At 34.5% G+C, this 19705-nt stretch overlaps 1 protein-coding gene across 7 annotated transcripts in view; it reads left to right on the forward strand.

Annotated features, from left to right (window-relative positions):
* Positions 1 to 19705, forward strand: part of BRWD3 (bromodomain and WD repeat domain containing 3) — a 192385-nt gene that overhangs the window by 44051 nt on the left and 128629 nt on the right. For all 7 annotated transcript variants that reach the window (XM_081808590.1, XM_006726913.3, XM_081808591.1 and 4 more), the window contains 5 exons: positions 7474 to 7634; positions 10401 to 10622; positions 14690 to 14790; positions 15305 to 15375; positions 16700 to 16800. In XM_081808590.1, the coding sequence (XP_081664716.1) occupies positions 7474 to 7634; positions 10401 to 10622; positions 14690 to 14790; positions 15305 to 15375; positions 16700 to 16800 (656 nt within the window). The remainder of the gene's footprint in view (positions 1 to 7473; positions 7635 to 10400; positions 10623 to 14689; positions 14791 to 15304; positions 15376 to 16699; positions 16801 to 19705) is intronic.

A 19705-nucleotide genomic window follows, 5' to 3' on the forward strand; every position in this document is an offset into this window, starting at 1 on the left:
TAAGAAATACTCATTTTATTTCTAAAATGGAATCATTTTTGAATATATTATATAATAAACTAGGACTCTTAAAATACTTTAGAAATCTAAGTCAAATTTTTCTTCACTAAGTATATAAAATATAAAACCTTAAGTTTAGTATAAAATAAATATTTTATACTTTATTACTACTTTTGTACTTTTTACAATTTTTAAATTATTTATTACTTTATAATTTTTGTCCTACCTATTATACAGTTGTTTCAGTATGTTTCAGCATAGGCTTCCTGATAGAAGAGACTATGCTTTGAGGTGTTTTTCACAGAAGTTATGCATTTGCAGTGATCCTTCTATTTCTTCTTGCTTACTGACCTAGGTGTTTTGATATGATTGACTGAATTTAGGAGAACAGACTGTGTATCTTGACTGTTGTAGGAAAAAGCTGATGTAGTAATAAAGTTTTCTTAGTATAACAACCCTGTAATAAATCTTTGATTTGGTTTATTGTTATTAAGTGTTCTTGATATTGGGTCCTATACTACTTTTCAGGGTTTTTTTTTTATTACTGTTTAATATTTGAAATTCTAGTACTAAGCTTTTAAGTCAAGATAATAAGTAGTACATCTTGTGCTGCATGGAGCAAATATTCTAAAATGAACACACTTTTTCAAACACCAGGATTTTAACAGGTTGTTAGTATCTTTATTTTTTTTTAATTTTTTAAATGTTTTATTTATTTATTTTTAAGATTTTATTTATTTATTTGACACAGAGAGAGAGACAGCTAGAGAGGGAACACAAGCAGGGGGAGTGGGAGAGAGAGAAGCAGGCTCCCGGCTGAGCAGGGAGCCCGATGCGGGGCTCGATCCCAGGACCCTGGGATCATGACCTGAGCCGAAGGCAGACGCTTAACGACTGAGCCACTCAGGCACCCCAAGTAGCTTTTTTCTATAAAATGACGGAATGGATCACTAATGGAGAGAACAGTGAAGAAAGGATTAACATAAGAAGCACATCCTTATAATAAATTCAGGATGCCACAGAGTGAGCAAGGCAAAGCTGTTGTTGAAGACTACCTGAAAAAAATCAGTCTGGTTTGAACTTCATTAATTTGGGTTACAGCATTACATATTATAATTACAAAACAAATAGAATTTGAGTATGTGAAATGATGTATTAATATCTAGCATGTACTGGAATATCATACACTTCAAATTATAACATTTTTCTGTGCATTTTTTCAAAGACCATTCAATATTCTTAATTTCTAAGGGTATTTCAATAGCATTTAAAATATTAATAGAAAAAATAATAAATTTCAGGAGAACCTTTACAAGAATTTTATTCAGTTTTAATTAATTCTTTAAAATGTTCTTGATAAAATTTGAGTCTTCTTATGGGATAACTGTGATCTCATATTCTCTCCCTTTTACTGTGCACTAGCACTTCTAATTGATAATAAGAAGGCATAGAAAATTAAAATGAAATAAGTTAATTTTACTGCTTATGAGGGACACTCATAAAATTACCCAGTTTTTAAGAAAATAGTATGATGAAATATAGTGGCTATAATATAGGGAAAAGATCCACAAAGATGGAAGTGACCAATAATTCACAAGAGAAAACATTAGGTTGGGCAGAATATTTATAAATACTAGGTATAATGCAACAAAGTGAACTAGAAAATTTTACATAAGGAGATACAAACCTGAAATGGTATAAATGTGACTATACTATGAAAAACAATGGGTAGAGGTAAAAGGAGTGAGAAATCTATATGGGATGTTACTGTAGACCTGACAGTGTGGATGATGCTTTCCTAATGGAGAAGTAAAGATAGCAGGATACCTACATCAGACTAATGCTTGATGTCTGCTCATCCCCCCACTCCAATTATAGGTATTATGCTGAGCCATCTAAAATCACTATTTTTTATGTAGAAAATAGTTAAATACCAACAATTTCATTCAGTTCAGCCCATATAGGATTACCCCAAAACACCTTTAAATCCCAATTAGCATATAGGGGAAGAACCTATAGATTTTTCAAAAAGGAATAGATGGTATAAATTCATAGCTTAAATGTGAGAGCTGGAGATAACAATCTTTTCTATTAGTTTGCTATGTCAAAGAGAGTGATCTCTAAATTGTAAAGGGTAGATCAAGCATGGTTAAAGAAAAGAAAAGCCAAGATACATGTGTACCTACCTGCTTTAAGAAGCCCAAATGAATTAAATCCTGGTATACTGAAACAGTTTTCACTGGCAGGTATTCTTTGTGAAATCAGAGTGGACAGGAGAAATGGAAATGACTCAATGGACAAGTTATATGAAAGGAAACAAATACTAGATTCTAGGAATTATAGATTGGTGAATTTAGCTTTAACCCCAGGCAGAATTTTAGACAGGTTTATTGAACAGGTGGTTTGTGTACTCTTAGAAAAGAAAGAGGTGAGCACTAGGAACATATGTTTACTAAGAAAGCATATCAAACTAACTTTATTTCCTCTTTAACCAATAGATAGTATAAGGCAGCTGTTTTAGAAAACTAATGTAGTCTTTGCATCCTAAATTGCATTCATAGAAGTGTGGTTGAAAATACTCTGTGCTGATTAGACCACTGGAATATTTTGCTCAGTTCTTGTTATTTTAAGAGTCTGAGACATTGATGAACTAGAAACTTCTCAAAAAAAAGCAACCACGTTAGTGTTTAGGGTGAAAGAGTGTTTTTCTGTAGGGGATGATAGGGAAGAGAGGTATGTGTGAACTATGGCTGTGAATAATGTAGAGGGGACCTCATATATTGAGAGAAGATGAAAGGCACAAGTGATAGCTATCTTTAAATATTTCACGGGTTACCATGTAACAAAGGGATTTGACTGTTGTTTTTTTTTTTTTTCCAGTGTAGCTCCCAAAGGCAAAGCCTGTATGATTCCCGAAGTTACAGGGAAAGAGTTTGAGTTCAATTAAAGGTAGAGTCTCCCCAAAATTAGAACGGCTCAACATATGAATTGGCCATTTTTTTAAGAAATAATAATATTCTCTTTACCAAAAGTGTTTAAGCAGAGGCTAAATGGCTATCTGCCAGATATATTATGGAAAGGATAATTTTGGGAAGAGGGAGGTTGGACTAGAATTAGTGGTTCCCAAACTTGGCAGAGTATCAACATCACCTGTAGAGCTTATTAGAAAAATACATTTCGAGAGCTGTATAGATCACTTTCCTCGTTAAGATATCTTATTTATGAAATTGGGTAAATGATGAAAGCTTTGTTCAGTGGAATGTAAATTCTATGAGGATGGGGATCTAGTTCGATTTGTTTATAAGCTGTATTTCCAGTATCTGTCAAGTGCTTAGCTCATATCAGGTGGTCAACAAACATAGGTTTTAAAGAAAAAGTAATTATTCCATTGATAGCTGTTCAGTGCTCTCTGTGACTTAATAAATTTAAAACATACATTAAGTCTTATCCTGTTCTTACTTGAATCTTTAAGCATTTTGGTCTGTCACTGAGTTAGTTCATATATCTTACCTCTTTTAGAGAACATTTAGATGCCTATCTTACAAAATTTTAAAGAAAAAAAATTAGACATAATGGATTCTGAATAGAACATTTTGTATTTTAATATATTTTATACATATATACATTTGACTAATTTATCTACTAGTTGAATTTGTCAACATTGCTAAGTACAAAGAAATGTATTGTGATATCAAGGATGTTTGTCTGAAAAGGAAAGTTCTTAAAATATTTTAAGACAAAGTTGGCATGTTCACATGCAATATTGAAAAATACTGGTTAAATGGACAATGCATGCAAAAAAGAGTGTTGACAGAACTCCTTAGTGTATATAGAGCCTAAGCCCTGTTGATATCAAATGACTGAGAAAAATATGTAAATGTTATCATCTCAGGTGCTAGATGAATAAACAAAATATCACTGAGATTGGAAAGAAGGAATATTTGATGCTGCTGCTGTCAAATATACAATGTGCCTTATAGTAGACTTTTTTTGAATAGCTATTAGCAATAACTAGGAAGAACCCAATAGAAAAGTTGTGTTGAAGATAAAAATATATTGTTAAGTGTGTTAGGTGAAATTTTAAAAATTTACCTATACTTTGATCACAAAGCAGTTGGTTTCGTTTCTCTTGTTTCTTTTTAGTCTTTATTATATATATGCATGCATATTTTTTCATAATTTAAATCATAGTATACTTGTAAGGTTGCATTTTATATTTTTTGCTTTGTAGTTTCTAAATTTTTACACAGTGCCGTAGTTTGGTATTTTAATTATTAATTCCTATAGAATAGTCCATCACATAGTCTGTAATTTAATTAACCATTTCCCTGATGTTGGACTTAGGTTATTTATCATTCTTTGGTATTGTAAATAGTACTTCATTAAACATTTGTACATGTAACTCATTTTTGCTAATAAGTTGTGTCACTAGAATAGATTCCCAATGGTTGGGCAATGGGTGTGTATATTTTCATGACTCTTGAAGTTATTGCCAAAATTATTTTCCCAATGGATCATGTCACTTTATGGTGTATCTAGAAATGAAGGTGTACGTACTCGCTTCAGCAGCACATATACTAGAAATGAAGGTGTATACTAGTTTCAAGTAGTAATTGCTGGCCTTAGGTTTTTAGAATTTTTAAAATGCTAATTTATTAGGTATAGTATTGTATTTCATTATTTTCATTTAAATTTCTTTTGATAGTTGGCAAAATGGTTAAGTGTATTTTGTGATTCAGTTTATTTGTATTTCCTATATTGTGACTTATCTGTTAATTTCTTTTATCCATTCATCTATTAGATCTTAGTGGTATTTTTTTAAAGATTTTATTTATTTATTAGAGAGAGAGAGAGCAGAGTGAGAAAGAGAGCATGAGCAGGGGAGGGGGTCAGCGGGAGAGGAAGAAGCAGGCTCCCCGCTGAGCTGGGAGCCCAATGTGGGACTCGTTTCCAGAACCCTGGTATCACGACCTGAGCCAAAGACAGATGCTTAACCGACTGAGCCACCCAGGTGCCCCCCTTGGTACTCTTATAGGTGGTTAGTTTTATATGTGTTTTAAAATATTAAGATTTTGTCATATTTGTTCCACATATTTTTCATTTTTCTTTTTCAATTAATAGTTTCCTTTGTAAAGGAGTCTTAAAAAGTAAAAGCTAATTTGTATAGACTATAAAGATGCATAAAGTTTTCAGTCATTGTTCCTGATTTAACAGTTTTGGCCTGAGATACTAATGGGATCTCTTAGTGGGGTCAAGAATATTTTGTTTATATGCTTATTCCTTTGGCCTTCAAAAAACACAGATATTTGTTAGAGGAATGACTGGATTTCTGGTAGCTCTTTATCTCTCCCCTGTGTCTTTCACTACTTCTTTTTCTTTATGTCTCTGCTTTTCTTCTTAGAGTTGCTTTTCTGATTACTTTTCTTCCTATTGATGCTGTTTTTTGTTTTTATACTTTAAGCAGTGGTTTTTAGCTGGGGACAGTTGTTAATGTTTTTTTTTGTTTTTGTTTATTACCACCAGGAGACATTTGGCAATGTCCAGAGATATTTTTCTTTGTCACAGCTTCATGGTGGTAGGGTTCTACTAAAATCTAGTGGGTAGAGGCCAGGGAAACTGCTAAATACTTTTCAGTAGACAGACAGCCCTGCACAGTGAAGGTTCATCAGGCCCAAAGTGCCAGTATTTCTTGAGGCTGAAAAACCCTGCGCTAAAGTAACACACCTTTTCTTCTATCTACTTGAAAAGTATGGATAGAAAAAAGCAAAGAAGTGATGGTTGATTGTTTTAAGGAACTAAGAGCAGTAAGAAATGTTTGACTGGAGAAGGAAAATTGCTAAGTCTCAAAGTTATGGTGTCTGCTCTTTCCATTTTAGAATTGTGAAAATTTCTAGAGGTTGGGATGGGGAGCAGGTGCCAAAAAGAAATCCTCTGAGCTGGTAGTGATGCTTGTGGGTTTTCTACCATTATTTACTCAGCATTTCATAGTGTTTCTCTTTTTTTTTTTTTTTTCTTTTTTTAAAGATTTAATTTATTTAATTTATTTGTCCCAGAGAGAGACACAGCGAGAGAGGGAACAGAAGCAGGGGGAGTGGAAGAGGGAGAAGCAGGCTTCCCGTGGAGCAGGGAGCCCGATGTGGGGCTCGATCCCAGGACCCTGGGATCATGACCTGAGCCGAAGGCAGACGCTTAATGACTGAGCCACTCAGGCACCCTCACAGTGTTATATAAATACTCAATCTCTGTTGTGTTCTTATGATTTGCATTCAAAGTCTCGTTGGTTTTGCTATTCATCATTCATTTTTTGTCATTTTGTCAGTTTAAAATGGCCAGTGGATCTACCTTCGCCTGAAAAAAAAAAAAAAAAAAAGGACTCCATTGTTTTTAAGATTGAGATGTGGAAAGGTTTCATATTTTTTATTGTGGCATGGTTCTAATTGTGTTAATCTAGCTACAAACCCATTCTTGCCTTAATTTTGCCTTACTTCAACATAAAGCTGTTATCATTTGTACTATATTATTTATGCACTATGGTAGTATGTCACCTTGCCTCAAGGTAACTTTGCACTTAGAAGGATCTTATGGTTTGATTAAAATATAATGTATGGGATGTTAAATATTTTCAGTGTATAAGGAAAGACTGGAGGAATTTCACAGAGCAAGTGGGTGCTTGTAAATCCTTACATGGGGACTAAGATCTCCATTTTAGGTAAGTGAGAAGAATCCAAGTGGCATTTGTAAGAGAACTGGACAGACTTATGCTTTTTTCTGTTTTTTTTTTTTTTAAGAAAATTAATAAGGCAAAACAAACAAAAAGAACTATAGTGACTTTATATAGGAGATGCAGTTTCAAAAATTCATTGGTAACTAGTGGGAGAGTCTACAGTTTCAGAAACCAAAAAGCGGAGAACCTATAGACAAACCTAGAAAGGATTGTTACTGAAAACTTAATGTATTATCATAGCTTCCTTTGTTTTTTTCACTGTATAAGTCTATTACTCTTGAAAGTTTAGAGATAGCTTCATATGGAGTGGATAGGTTTGAGGAGGTAGGACAGGAATTCATAAAATTCCCTATGTAATTTTTAAAATGTATTATATTTAATCAAATGTAGTCTATTCTAAAAGTCCTTCATGTTATGTTAAGCTTTACCTCTATATTTAAAGTGACAGTGTCTTTGACTATAGTTTACCAAAGAAAGGTAAAACAAGAATGAACCTGAGAAACCATAGTAAGGCAAACAGAAAATCAGACTTGTGGGATTTAAAAGAAGAGTATTCTTAGTGCTTTGTGGTAGTAAACATGAATTCATAAAATCATGAAATGTATAATGGAATTTAGACTTTTCACAGGGTAAAATTGCTGTGGTGTGTGTACCCTATTTTATCTCATCTTAATATTTATGATTTAACTTCATGAAGTAGGTTTTGCTTTTAGGTCTTAAGAAGGAATCTTTCATTTTATGTTTTTCAGTAAATATCACCTCTGCCAGGCAATTAACTGGATGCAGTCGCTTCAGCCATATTTTCCCTTCATCTGCTTACCAGCACATTAAGATGCATAAGAGAATTCTGGGGCACTTGTCATCTGTCTACTGTGTAGCATTTGACCGAAGTGGGAGAAGAATTTTTACAGTGAGTTTAAAATTAATGATACTGTAGCATATTTGAGATTTACTACAATTGAAGGTAGGCTTCATGGCATTGAATTATGCTTTGTAAGCAATTTATCCTTCGACACATTAATGCACGAAAAGATGAGTAAAAAGATGACTTTATAAACTGAGAGTGGCTGGAGGGGAGGCGGCTGGGGGGATGGATAATTGGGTGAGGGGCATTAAGGAAGGCACTTGATGTAATGAGCACTGGGTGTTATATGCAACTGATAAATCACTAAATTCTACCACTGAAACTAATAATACATTATGTTAACTAATTTGAACTTAAATAAAATCTAAAAAAAGGGAAAAAAGGAAAAAAATAAAAGTTATATAACTTAAAAAAAGAAATTGAAATTTTCTTTCTATATAAGTAAATGGGTGAACTATAATGTCCTCTATGTTTTGGGAAATCTAATTTAAAAAAATTAAATCTTAAGGCCTTATATTTTAGAGGTGGTTAATTTATGTGAAACAAGTTTGTCTACTCCATTTCATTTCATTTTAAAATGCATTTTCCATTTGTCACTTAGTGTAATTGGTGCCCATTCTGCTTAATTAAAATGATTAAAACACATTCTTATGGTTGAATAATTGTATTATACAGTTAGTAACCAAATTTACAGTTGTGTACATCTTTCTTTTATTTCAGTACTAATTATTACTTTTTTTAAGATTACATTTATTTCTTTGAGAGAGAGAGAGAGAAAGAGAGCGAGCAAGGGGGGAGGGGCAGAGGGAGAAGCAGAATCCCCCCACTGAGGAGGGAGCCCATCTCGGGGCCCAATCCCAGGACCCTGAGATCATGACCTGAGCCAAAGGCAGATGCTTAACTGACTGAGCCACCCAGGTGTCCCAATACTAATTATCTTTTAAATTGTTTTTTTTTTGGTTTGTTCTTGTTTTTGCTTTTTTTTTTTCACGAGGGGTTTGAACTCATGACCCTGAGATTAAGACCTTTGCTGAGATCAAGAGTTGGACACTCAACCAACTGAACCACCTAGGTGCCCTTAAATCTGAGGTTTTTAAGTTTTTATTTAAATTCCAATTAGTTACCATACAGTGTAATATTAGTTTCAGGTGTACAATATAGTGAGTCAACATTTCCGTACAAAACCTGGTGCTCATCTCAGCAAGTGCATTACTTAATCCCCATCACCTATTTTACCCATCCCCCCACCCACCTCCCCTCCAGTAACCATCAGTTTGTTCTCTGTAGTTAAGAGTCTATTTCTTGGTTTGCCTCCCTCTCTCCTTTTTTTTCCCTTTGCTCATTTGTTTTCTTAAATTCCACATATGAGTGAAATCATATGGTATTTGTCTTTCTGTAACTGACTTATTTCACTTAGCATTTTATTAACCAGATCATATCGTGTGCTTTTGAGTACAAAATTGTAGCATGCTAATATTTCTAAGAAAGGGTTTAGTCTCACTACTTTAGTACTAAGTTAACATAGAAGTGTATGTAGTGTCATAATTTTCTTCTTAACTTTCTATGCTATAATAAATGAAGTAGTTTGCATTTTGGGAAATTATGACTCCTTGGAGTTCATTAAAGACTCTTCCATTGACATTTTCATAACTCCAAATGCATCACCTAAGTATTTGGATGTCAGTGATCGTGATGAAAATGACAATTGCCATCTTATTTTTTTATTTTTTTTAAAAGATTTCATTTATTTATTTGAAAGAGAGAGGGAGAGAGAGCACAAGCAGGGGTGGGGGCAGAGGGAGAGGGAGAAGCAGACTTCCCACTGAGCAGGGAACCTGACCTGGGGCTCTGGCCTGGGGCTCCGGGCTAGATCCCAGAGCCCTGGGATCATGACCTGAGCTGAAGGCAGATACTTAACTGACTGAGCTACCCAGGCATCCTGCCATCTTTTTATAAACAAATAATTACTAACTTATTTACTATGTTAGAGTAGAATTGCTTTTTACTATTTTTAAAGCTCTTTTGAAATTCTCAATAGGAAGTTCAACTTAATATTTTCAGCAGTTTATTAACAAAGACTCATGTTTACTGAGAAATGCATGTAGACTTTAGGTTAAATTTTTAAATATTTGTAGAAAAAGTATTCTTTTTTTTATTATGCTATGTTAGTCACCATGCAGTACATCATTAGTTTTTGATGTAGTGTTCCATGATTCATTGTTTGTGTATAACACCCAGTGCTCCATGCAATACGTGCCCTCCTTAATACCCATCACCTGGCTAACCCATCTCCCTACCTCCCTCCCCTCTAAAACCCTGTTTGTTTCTCAGAGTCCATAGTCTCTCACAGTTCGTCTCCCCCTCTGTTTTGCCCCCTTCATTTTTCCTTTCCTTCTCATAATGTCCTCCATGCTATTCCTTATGTTCCACAAATAAGTGAAATAGAAAAAGTATTCAAGCAATTGTGATAAAATGCTGTCAGGCATAAGGAAAGAAATAATGGCAGATATATTTAGTGCCAAATCACTTAAAAGTGAGTTATAAGTATTTTGAGTTGTCAGATTGGCAGTTTTGGGGAGTTCTTCACAAATGTTGTTAGTTTAGATAATACTTTGTCAGTGCTGTCATTTGGAGATCATTTATATTTCTTCCTGGATCCATATTATATGGACAGAGGAGATTAGAAAGTAAAGGCTCAGAAGTAACTTAATAAAAATGCTCCCTTTGTCATTTTGGCTTTTTTTTCTGGGGGTGGTGGTAATGGTGCAAATTTTTGCTTCACTGGGAATCTGTCCTTTTGTGTTACTATAGGGTTCAGATGACTGTTTGGTGAAAATCTGGGCAACAGATGATGGACGTCTCCTTGCTACACTTCGAGGGCACTCTGCTGAAATTTCTGACATGGCTGTTAATTATGAAAACACTCTTATTGCTGCAGGCAGCTGTGATAAGGTTGTAAGAGTGTGGTGTCTTCGAACTTGTGCACCAGTTGCAGTCCTTCAGGGACATTCAGCTTCTATTACTTCCATACAGGTAAGAAAAATGAAAATATATCACTAACATATGTAATGAGGATGAGAATTCTTTCAGTTTTTGTTATTTTGTGTGGATATTATTATAAAGAATGGCAGCAGAAAATGTTGATCTCTAAGGGCTTTTTCCCTACCCTGCTCTGGTATTTTTTTAATTCCTTTTTCATATAAATTTATTGTTTTAGAGATAATTTAAAAATCATTGAAAAACTTTTTCAAATACAGTGTAAGACATTTATCTCGCTAGTATTTGTGAAGAAGGGAGAAGACTTATAAATGCTATAAGGAAGCAACACTAATACCTGTTAGGTTGTAAACAGGTTCTAACTTGAATATTGGCATACTTTGTGTTAATATTTAATGCAAGATGTTTGTCAGTCTGATTGTGTGTGTGTGTGGTTTGATGTTAAAGAAAATTTTATTCCTAGTTTCAGTGATGTCTTATTTAAACTTGATGTTTGACATACATTGACTTCTTTTAAATTCTTGTCCATAGGGTATTTTTACAAATATTGATAGTGAAAATCCTGGATACCCCCCAAAAACCTGTTATTTAAGAAAACTAAGCTGAACTTGTCCTCTTCTTTGTGTTGAGAGCAAAACAGGAATCCTGAATTGTGTTTTACACTTTGGTCAAGGAGACCACTTTTGTGGATGAGATAATTACTCCCATTTACTTTTCTTTGTTCTTTAGTCACTAAAAAGTATGTCAGTCAATTTTTGTGTGTTATTTAATATAATATCACCTGTTTATGATGAGCTAGCAAGAATTAGGTTTAGTATATATTGGATTTTTTAAATTTTGTATCAAATTTTTGATCTGTTGAAATTATTTCATGGATTTTGTTTTAGGAGATTATTAGTTATTTGTATTCCCACAATCTCATCTGACAGATTATTTCTGGAATTTGGAAATAACTCATATAACATAAAAAAATAACTACTTACATTGAAAAATGTTTATGATACTTTGTGGCTCCTTCATAGTTTCATTTCTAATTTCTATCTCATTTTGTTTACATGTGGGAGCTCCCTAAAGATCCATGGATCTCTATCACATTCTTTCCTTTAGTGATCTCATTAAGTCTCATGGCTTTGGATTTATCTGTAGGCTGATGATTTTTAAACTTATATTTTCATCTTGGGACCTTTCTTTTAGTTCAATACTTGTATATTCAAGGACCCACTTGGTATCATCACATGAATGTCATGAATCTCAAACTCAGCATATTCAAAATTGAATTTCTGTCTTCCTTCTTCAAATCTGCTTTTCCTAGAGCTTTCTTCAACTAAACAAATGGCAGTTTTATCCTTTCAGTTGCTCAGAGTAGTCATCCCTGACTTTTTTTCTTTCTCTTATATCTCATATCTAACTTGTTAGGATATCATGTTGGCTCTACCCTTAGAATAAATCCAGAATCTGACAAATTATCATGACCTTAATCATTACTATTCATTTCAAACCATTATCATCTATAATCTAGATTATTGAAACAGGATTCTAACTGATCTTCCTGCTTCTTCCTTTCCCTCTTTCTTGCCCCAGTCTAACCTCTGCATAGCAGGCTGAGTGATTTTTAAGTGGAAGTTAAATCATGTCACTAGTACTCAGAACCTTCAGTAGCTTCCAAATTCACAGTTAAAGTTGAAGTCTAAATGACCCACATTGTAAGGCCTATATTCTCAGCCCCTTGCTCTCTTTGACCTCATCTTCTACTACTTGTTTCCTGTTTTCCTTCTTCTTTAGCTGCCACCCTCTCTGCTTTTTTAGACCACTCTAGCTACACTTCTGCCTTTGCTCTTTCTGTTTCATGTCTCTGGAATGGTCTTCCTTGGATAGTCACATGGCTTATTCCTTCCCTTTCTAAGCACCTTGTGCAAATGTGTCTTTCTCAGGGAGTCTTTCTCTGACCACTTTACCATTCTAAAATTTTAAGTTGTTCCCTGCACCAGCACTCTTTATCTCCTCTTAATTTTATTTAGCATGCATTCTATATGCATTACTTATTCTTTGCTAATTAACTGTCTCTCTTAACATCGTGGTGTATTATCTTTTCAGATTCTTCTTTTTTGTAAGCAAAATTGAGATAAAATGATATGATTTTAATAGTAGTTGCCGCTGGGTGGTGGGATTATAAGTAGCTTTTATTGTTTTTCTATATTTACTAAATTTTCTTCAATAATTATATATTAATTTATATTAAGAAATGCACATATAAGTGTTTTTATTTTTATAATCTCTAGCATGATTTATTATTTAAAAACAATTCAATTAGACTACATTAATAGGCCAGATCCCACTTTGTGACTGATGAATTTATTTAAATATAATGGTGGTAATAAAGGTTCTTGTGTTTCTTCAAACTTAATAAAATTATACTATTTTATATTTATCTCATTTGTATAAATCAGAGATCAGCAAATTTACAGATCAGATAGTAAATATTTTAGGATTTGCAGGCCATATGGTCTCTGTCATACCTACTTGACTGCATTCCAGTGCAAAAGCAGCCATAGGCAGTGTAAGGTGAATTTGTTCCAATAAAACTTTATTTACAGAAATAGGCAGCAAGCTGGATTTGGCATGTTGCAGACTCCCCCTATAAATTGTGGATTAAGGTTTCCAATGCAAGCTTCTCTATCTCAGAAAGGAAAATATAGGCATGCTACCTGAGTACTGGTTTCTTTACTATATATCAACTATTAATGGATAACATTAATTGATAATTTTTTATTTAAACTCTGTAGTCTTTGTAGATGTTATGTGTTTCTAATCAAGAAAAGTAGATAAATGACTTCTAATATCTGTAATGATCATTTCTTTAGATATGAGGTCAAAATTTGTTCAAACCCTATGCATCTTGATCCTTAATACTCATCTTAGTGGTGTTGATTATCTCTAATTGGGATTTTTAAAACTCAGGGCATACAGAGACCCTGGTTTGATTTTCAACTTTTTCCTGTATCTCAGGCATCAGGAGCCCAATGGCTCTTCCCTTATCTGTGATTCTTTTCTGAAGATGTATAAAATACTGAGAGTCAGAGCCTGAGAATCCTACAGGAAAAAGGCTGTCCATGGTTCACCTAGGGTATTAGTTATCCTTTAAATTGGCAACTTAAGTATATTTTTTAATCTGTTTTTTTTTCACAATGATATAGAGATTTGACCTATTTTACTTATTTTATTAAAACAAATGAAAATTATTTAAATTTTAAAAGAACAAAATTTATATCATACATCATTGAAGCTGGAATTTAAAGTAAAACATTAAGGCCAAAATATTTAGATATTAATTTCCTAAGCATTGATTTTAGATTGGTTTCTGATGCTCTGTTCATATGAACTATAAAAATTCCACAGTTATTGCTGTATAAGCATATATTTAGCAGATTTCTAATGGTTTAACTAGTAACCACCTTGTGATTTTTTTCTGCATTAAAAGTAATGAAATAATAATCTTAATGTGTGATATTCAGTAATTTAAAAATAATTTTTTTTATATTTTTTAAGATTTTATTTTTAAGTAACCTCTACACTCATAACCCTGAGATCAGGAGTTGCATGCTATACTGACTGAGCCACCCAGGCACCCCTAAAAATAGTGTTTTTTTTGTTTTTAAAGATTTTATTTATTTATTTGACAGAGAGAGAGAGAGAGAGTGAGAGCAGGAACACAAGCAGGGGGAGTGGGAGAGAGGGATAAGCAGACTCCCTGCGGAGCAGGGAGCCCGATGCGGGGCTCGATCCCAGGATCCTGGGATCATGACCTGAGCTGAAGGCAGACGCTTAACGACTGAGCCACCCAGGCGCCCTAAAAATAGTTATTTTTAAGACTAATATATTTTATCCTAAATTTGATGACTGACTTTTTTTCTACAATTTCTTGATATTTTAAATTTTTGTAAGGTATTCATTAATCTAGAAATTTAAATAATTGATTTCTTGAAAGTAAAATTCTTAATTGAATTTATTTATTTTTTAAAATGATTATAATTTTAGAACATGCTGTGTTTAAAATAAGTTTGAACATGAAAGCTTTCTATTTGAATTAGAATTTTTTTTTTTAGTTTTGTCCATCAACTAAAGGCACAACCAGATACCTCACTTCTACTGGTGCTGATGGAACAATCTGTTTCTGGCAATGGCATGTAAAAACAATGAAGTTTAGGTAAGTTTAGAATTGGGTTAGAAATTTTGTGCAAAATCAAGCATGTTTATTTTTCTTTATTACCTTGAGAAATTCTTGATAGTCCACATATTTAAGTATATAAATGTATGTGTGTGTGCACACATCTATACCTACTTCAATTAGATGTTAGAGATTTTAGAATCAAATTTTTATGAAACCAATGTTGAAGAGACTATTTAACTTACACACAAAATTTTTGTAAAGGGTATTTGTTTCATTTATTATTCTGGTAAGAAGACTTTGAACTTCTCTTAATGGTAGTAAGTTATGTGGTAATTTGTAAAGTTATAATAATGATACTGGTATCTTAAAGTGTATTTGCAAGGTTTAATGCATTTTTAACCTGAATGATTGGAATAGTACTTATTGACTACTTCAGTTGTGTGTTTTTTATAGTATTGATGTTCAATCTGTCAATATCCAGCAGTGTACAAAGATTCTTGCATGTTAAATGAACGTGATGGAAAATAAAAATATCTTACTTTTCCCTTAGAGATCGCCCAGTGAAATTTACTGAGAGATCCAGACCTGGAGTTCAGATATCTTGTTCATCTTTCAGTTCTGGTATGTGTAAAAATTGAAAGTTTCAAGTACCCAAAATATTAAATGATCCGGTTGTAGAAGATATATGTATAATTTTGTGGAGAAAAACAGTGTATGTTTGTTAATAGAAGCATACCAAAAATGTGAACAATATGATATAATAGATGGACCTTTGTGGACTTTAATTAACATACAATAGCTTCTTATTTTCTAATATGTTTTTATATAAATCAGATTTTGGTTGGTAAAAAGAAAAGCTCTCCCCCCATACACACACAATTCATCATTAAAATACTGCCCTGGGGTGCCTGGGTGGCTCAGTTGGTTGGGCGACTGCCTTCGGCTCAGGTCATGATCCTGGAGTCCCAGGATCGAGTCCCGCATCGGGCTCCCTGATCGGCGGGGAGTCTGCTTCTCCCTCTGACCTCCCCTCTCTCATGCTCTCTCTCTCTCAAATAAATAAATAAAATCTAAAAAAAAAAATACTGCCCTGACATTTCAGAAAATATATACTGTGGTTCCATATAGAAGACACTTTTACAGTGTGTAAATTGTGCTTTTCTACTGCTAAGAATCATATGCTAGTTGACCTTTTCTTTTATTGTGGTAAAATATAACATAAATTTACTATTTTTTTAAAAAAGATTTATTTATTTGAAAGAGAGTTCGCGTGTACCGGCGCACATGAGTTGGGGAAGGGACAGAGGGAGAGAATCAGGCAAACTCCCTCCTGAGCATGGAGTCTGATACAGGGCTCAATCTCAGGATGCACAGATCATGACCTGAGCTGAAACCAAAAGTTGGACATTCAACTGACTGAGCCACCCATGTGCCCCTAAAATTTACTATTTTAATAACCATTTTTAGGTGAGTAGTTTTGTGACATTAAGTATATTCACATTGTTTTTGATATATTACCACCATCCATCTCTAGAATTTTTTCATAATCCCAAAAGTGGTTGAATTTTTACATTACACCATTATAGCCACTGAAAAGAGAATTGTAGCTATAGGTCATTTTATAAATAATTTTGGAGCACTATGATTTTGCATAAAATATAAAGAATTCCTCAAGGCTCTGACCTTTAATGACCTTATTCAAAGGCCTATATTTAGTGTATAGTTGTTGGATTTTTGTTGGGTGAATGGTATAGTTGTCCTTTAGATATTTCTCTTGAATTTTACCTATTTTTCTCTGAAATTTTACGTCTTTAATGACTAGAAGATAACTTGTGTTTCTGGAAGCCCTCTTATTAGTATAAGGTAGCATATAACTAAGAAGGCAATCAAAGTGTTTTTAAATTCCTTGGTACAATGTTTGCTTGTTTGTTTTTTAATCTTCCAGGTGGTATGTTCATTACAACAGGTAGCACTGACCATGTGATTAGAATATATTATTTGGGTTCTGAGATCCCTGAGAAAATTGCTGAATTAGAATCACATACGGTAAGAGCAAAATGAGAAACTTAAATATGTTGCTTTCTTTTTTAATATCTCTGGAAAGTTGGTTTTATTTCTTTTCTAATCTGTACCTTAATATATATTGGTGCTGAAATCTATATGGTAAGGTATCTCGGTAGTAATGAAGATCAGTGTGAAATTCTGGATTTAGTATGGCTGTAGTATTTAAAACAAGTTCTATTTGATTACATAGAAAAAGAAAAAACACATATTATAGTAATAGTTAATGAAAATCCTCTTTTAGCCTGCTGTATTCAATTAATTATAGAAGCTGTTTGTTACTTTAAAATCTACATACTTTTTAAAAGGCACATTGAAAAATGGTGGCATAGAAGGTTCCTGAAATCACCTCCTCCTGTGAACACAACAGATCCACAGCTATATATGGGAGAGTTCCCTCTGAAAAGGACCTGAAAGCTAGCTAAACAGTGCCTCTACAACAAAGGATAAAAGGGCCACATTGAGATGGGTAGGAGAGGTAGAGATGTGGTCTTCCAAAAACTCCACCCCAGGAGCAGCAGCCTACAGTTGGGAGTGATCTCATAATATGGAACTTGTTCTTGAGTAGCAAGGTGTCTATGTCCCACATCAGGCACCCCAGCCCTTGGGACCTACACTGAAGAAATGAGCCCCCAAAGCATCTGGCTATGAGAACCAGTGGGGCTTACTTCTAGGAGAACTGTAGGGAATGAAAAATACACTCTTAAAGGGTCCTGCACAGACTCACTTGCCATGGGACCCAGCTCAAAAGCAACAGTTTGCAAGGCACTTAGACTCTATGTGAAGGAGACTCATTTGCTAATCTTAAAGCATCTGCTGGAGAGGCAAGAACCTGTTGGGACTCTCTCCAGGGACAGAGGTGGGCATCATTTTTGCATTCTCCTGCCTTGTTGGTCCTGGTGTAGATGGGTGCTATTGTGGAACCCCTCCTTTAAGTCTTTAAGTCTGCTAGCTTCAGTGGGAGCACCCTGCCCATGCACACTACAGCTGTGGCTTATCCCACCACAGCCAGGTGGGCTGAGTACCCCACCCCCATACCACATTCACAGCTCTTCTGCCATAGCTGGTGGGCATGCATAGCCCACGTGGGACTCCCCTTGAACACCTGGCTCTAGTGGCCTGGGGTATTGTGTTTCTGGACCCAATGGGTTTGAAGCAGTTAGAGAGACGGTTTTTGGCAGGCTACCGTACCCAGGGCACTGCACAAACAGAAGACTGAAACACAACCCCATTCTTGATGTGAAAAAGTCCTATTTTTTTGTCGTGGGGACAGGTCACACATCCAGAGGCTACAGAAGGGCTCTCAGGGAACATGGGCAGGGATTCACCATATTAGCACCCTCACTTGATCTCATCATAGTTCGCTGATACCTCATAGAAAGGTTATACGTCTAAAGCTATGATTTTTGCAACTATTGCCCAGGGGACACCTCTGGAACTGGTCTGGAAGTCAGCAGAGTTTATGATTGTGGACCCAAAGACTGTATATTTGCATATCTTAAGAAGATACTGCCTGATAATCTGCCTTACAATTAGCCTGAAACTAGGCACTGAGATCCCTCCATTTGGAACAGTGACAGGTCTTGGCATACGCTCAACAACTGAGACCTAGCAAGAACAAATTGTGCTACTTATAGACAATCACAGAGGTCTGAGAAACAACCAAAAGCTAGGGCATGGTTGAACTGATAAGGTTTATCTCCAATGCAAGGCCACATTTATATATGGAATCTAAAAAGTAAAACAAACAAAAAGCAGAAGCAGACCCATAAGGGCAGAGAAAAAACCTGTGATTGCCAGAGGGGAGGGAAGTAGGGGAATTGGCAAAATGGGTGAAGGGAAATGAGAGATATACAGGTTTCCAGTTATGGAATAAATAAGTCATAGGGGTAAAAAGTACAGAATAGGGAATATAGTCAATCATATTGTAATAGTGTTGTATGGTGACAGATGGTAGCTACACTTGTGGTGAACATAGTGTAATGTATAAACTTGTCAAATCACTATGTTGTACACCTGAAATTAATATAACATTGTGTGTCAACTATAATTTAAAAACTTTTTAAAGAGGAGAGGTAGCTATTTTACCTAACACATAAAAACAAACATGGAGTCAAGCAAAATGAGGAGACATGTATATGTTCCTGATGAAAGAATAAGAGAAAAACCTCAGAAAAGACCTTAATGAAATGGAGATAAGTAATCTACCTGATAAAGAATTCAAAGTAATGGTCATAAATATGCTCACCAAACTCAGGAGAAGAATGGATGAACACAGTGAAAACTTCAACAAAGAGAAGTCACAAAGCTGAAGAATACAATAGGTGAAGTGGTAAATATACCTAGGGGGTTCAGTGGCAGACCAGACAAAATGAACAGATGAGCAACCTGGAAGACAAGACGCCAGAAGTAACTGAGAATAGGAAAAGGGGAAAAAATAGAAAAGATAGTTTGAGGGACATATGAGACAACATCTAGCAGAATAACATCTGCATTATAGGAGTACCAAATGAAGACAGAGGGAAAAAAAGTAGAAAACTTATTTCAAGAAATAATGGCTGAAAATTTCCCTAACCTATGGAAGGAAACAGATAATCAGTTCTAGGAAGCTCACAGAGTTCCAAATAAGAAAAAAACAGAGATCCACATCAAAGAACATTCAAATTAAAATGTTAAAAATTAAAGAGAATCTTAAAAGCAGCCAGAGAAAAACAACTTCTTGCATTAAAGGGACCCCCATAAGCCCATCAGCTCATTTTTCAATCAACACTTTGTAGGCCAGAAGGGAGTGGCATGGTATGGCATGGTATATTGAAGGTGCTGAAAGGGAAAAAAAAAGAAAACGTCCAACCAAGAATTCTACCTGGTAATATCATTCAGAATTTAAGGA

The sequence above is a fragment of the Leptonychotes weddellii genome, chromosome X (assembly GCF_054177405.1).
Source record: "Leptonychotes weddellii isolate Sample4059 chromosome X, ASM5417740v2, whole genome shotgun sequence".
In the NCBI taxonomy this organism is placed as follows: Eukaryota; Metazoa; Chordata; class Mammalia; order Carnivora; family Phocidae; genus Leptonychotes; species Leptonychotes weddellii.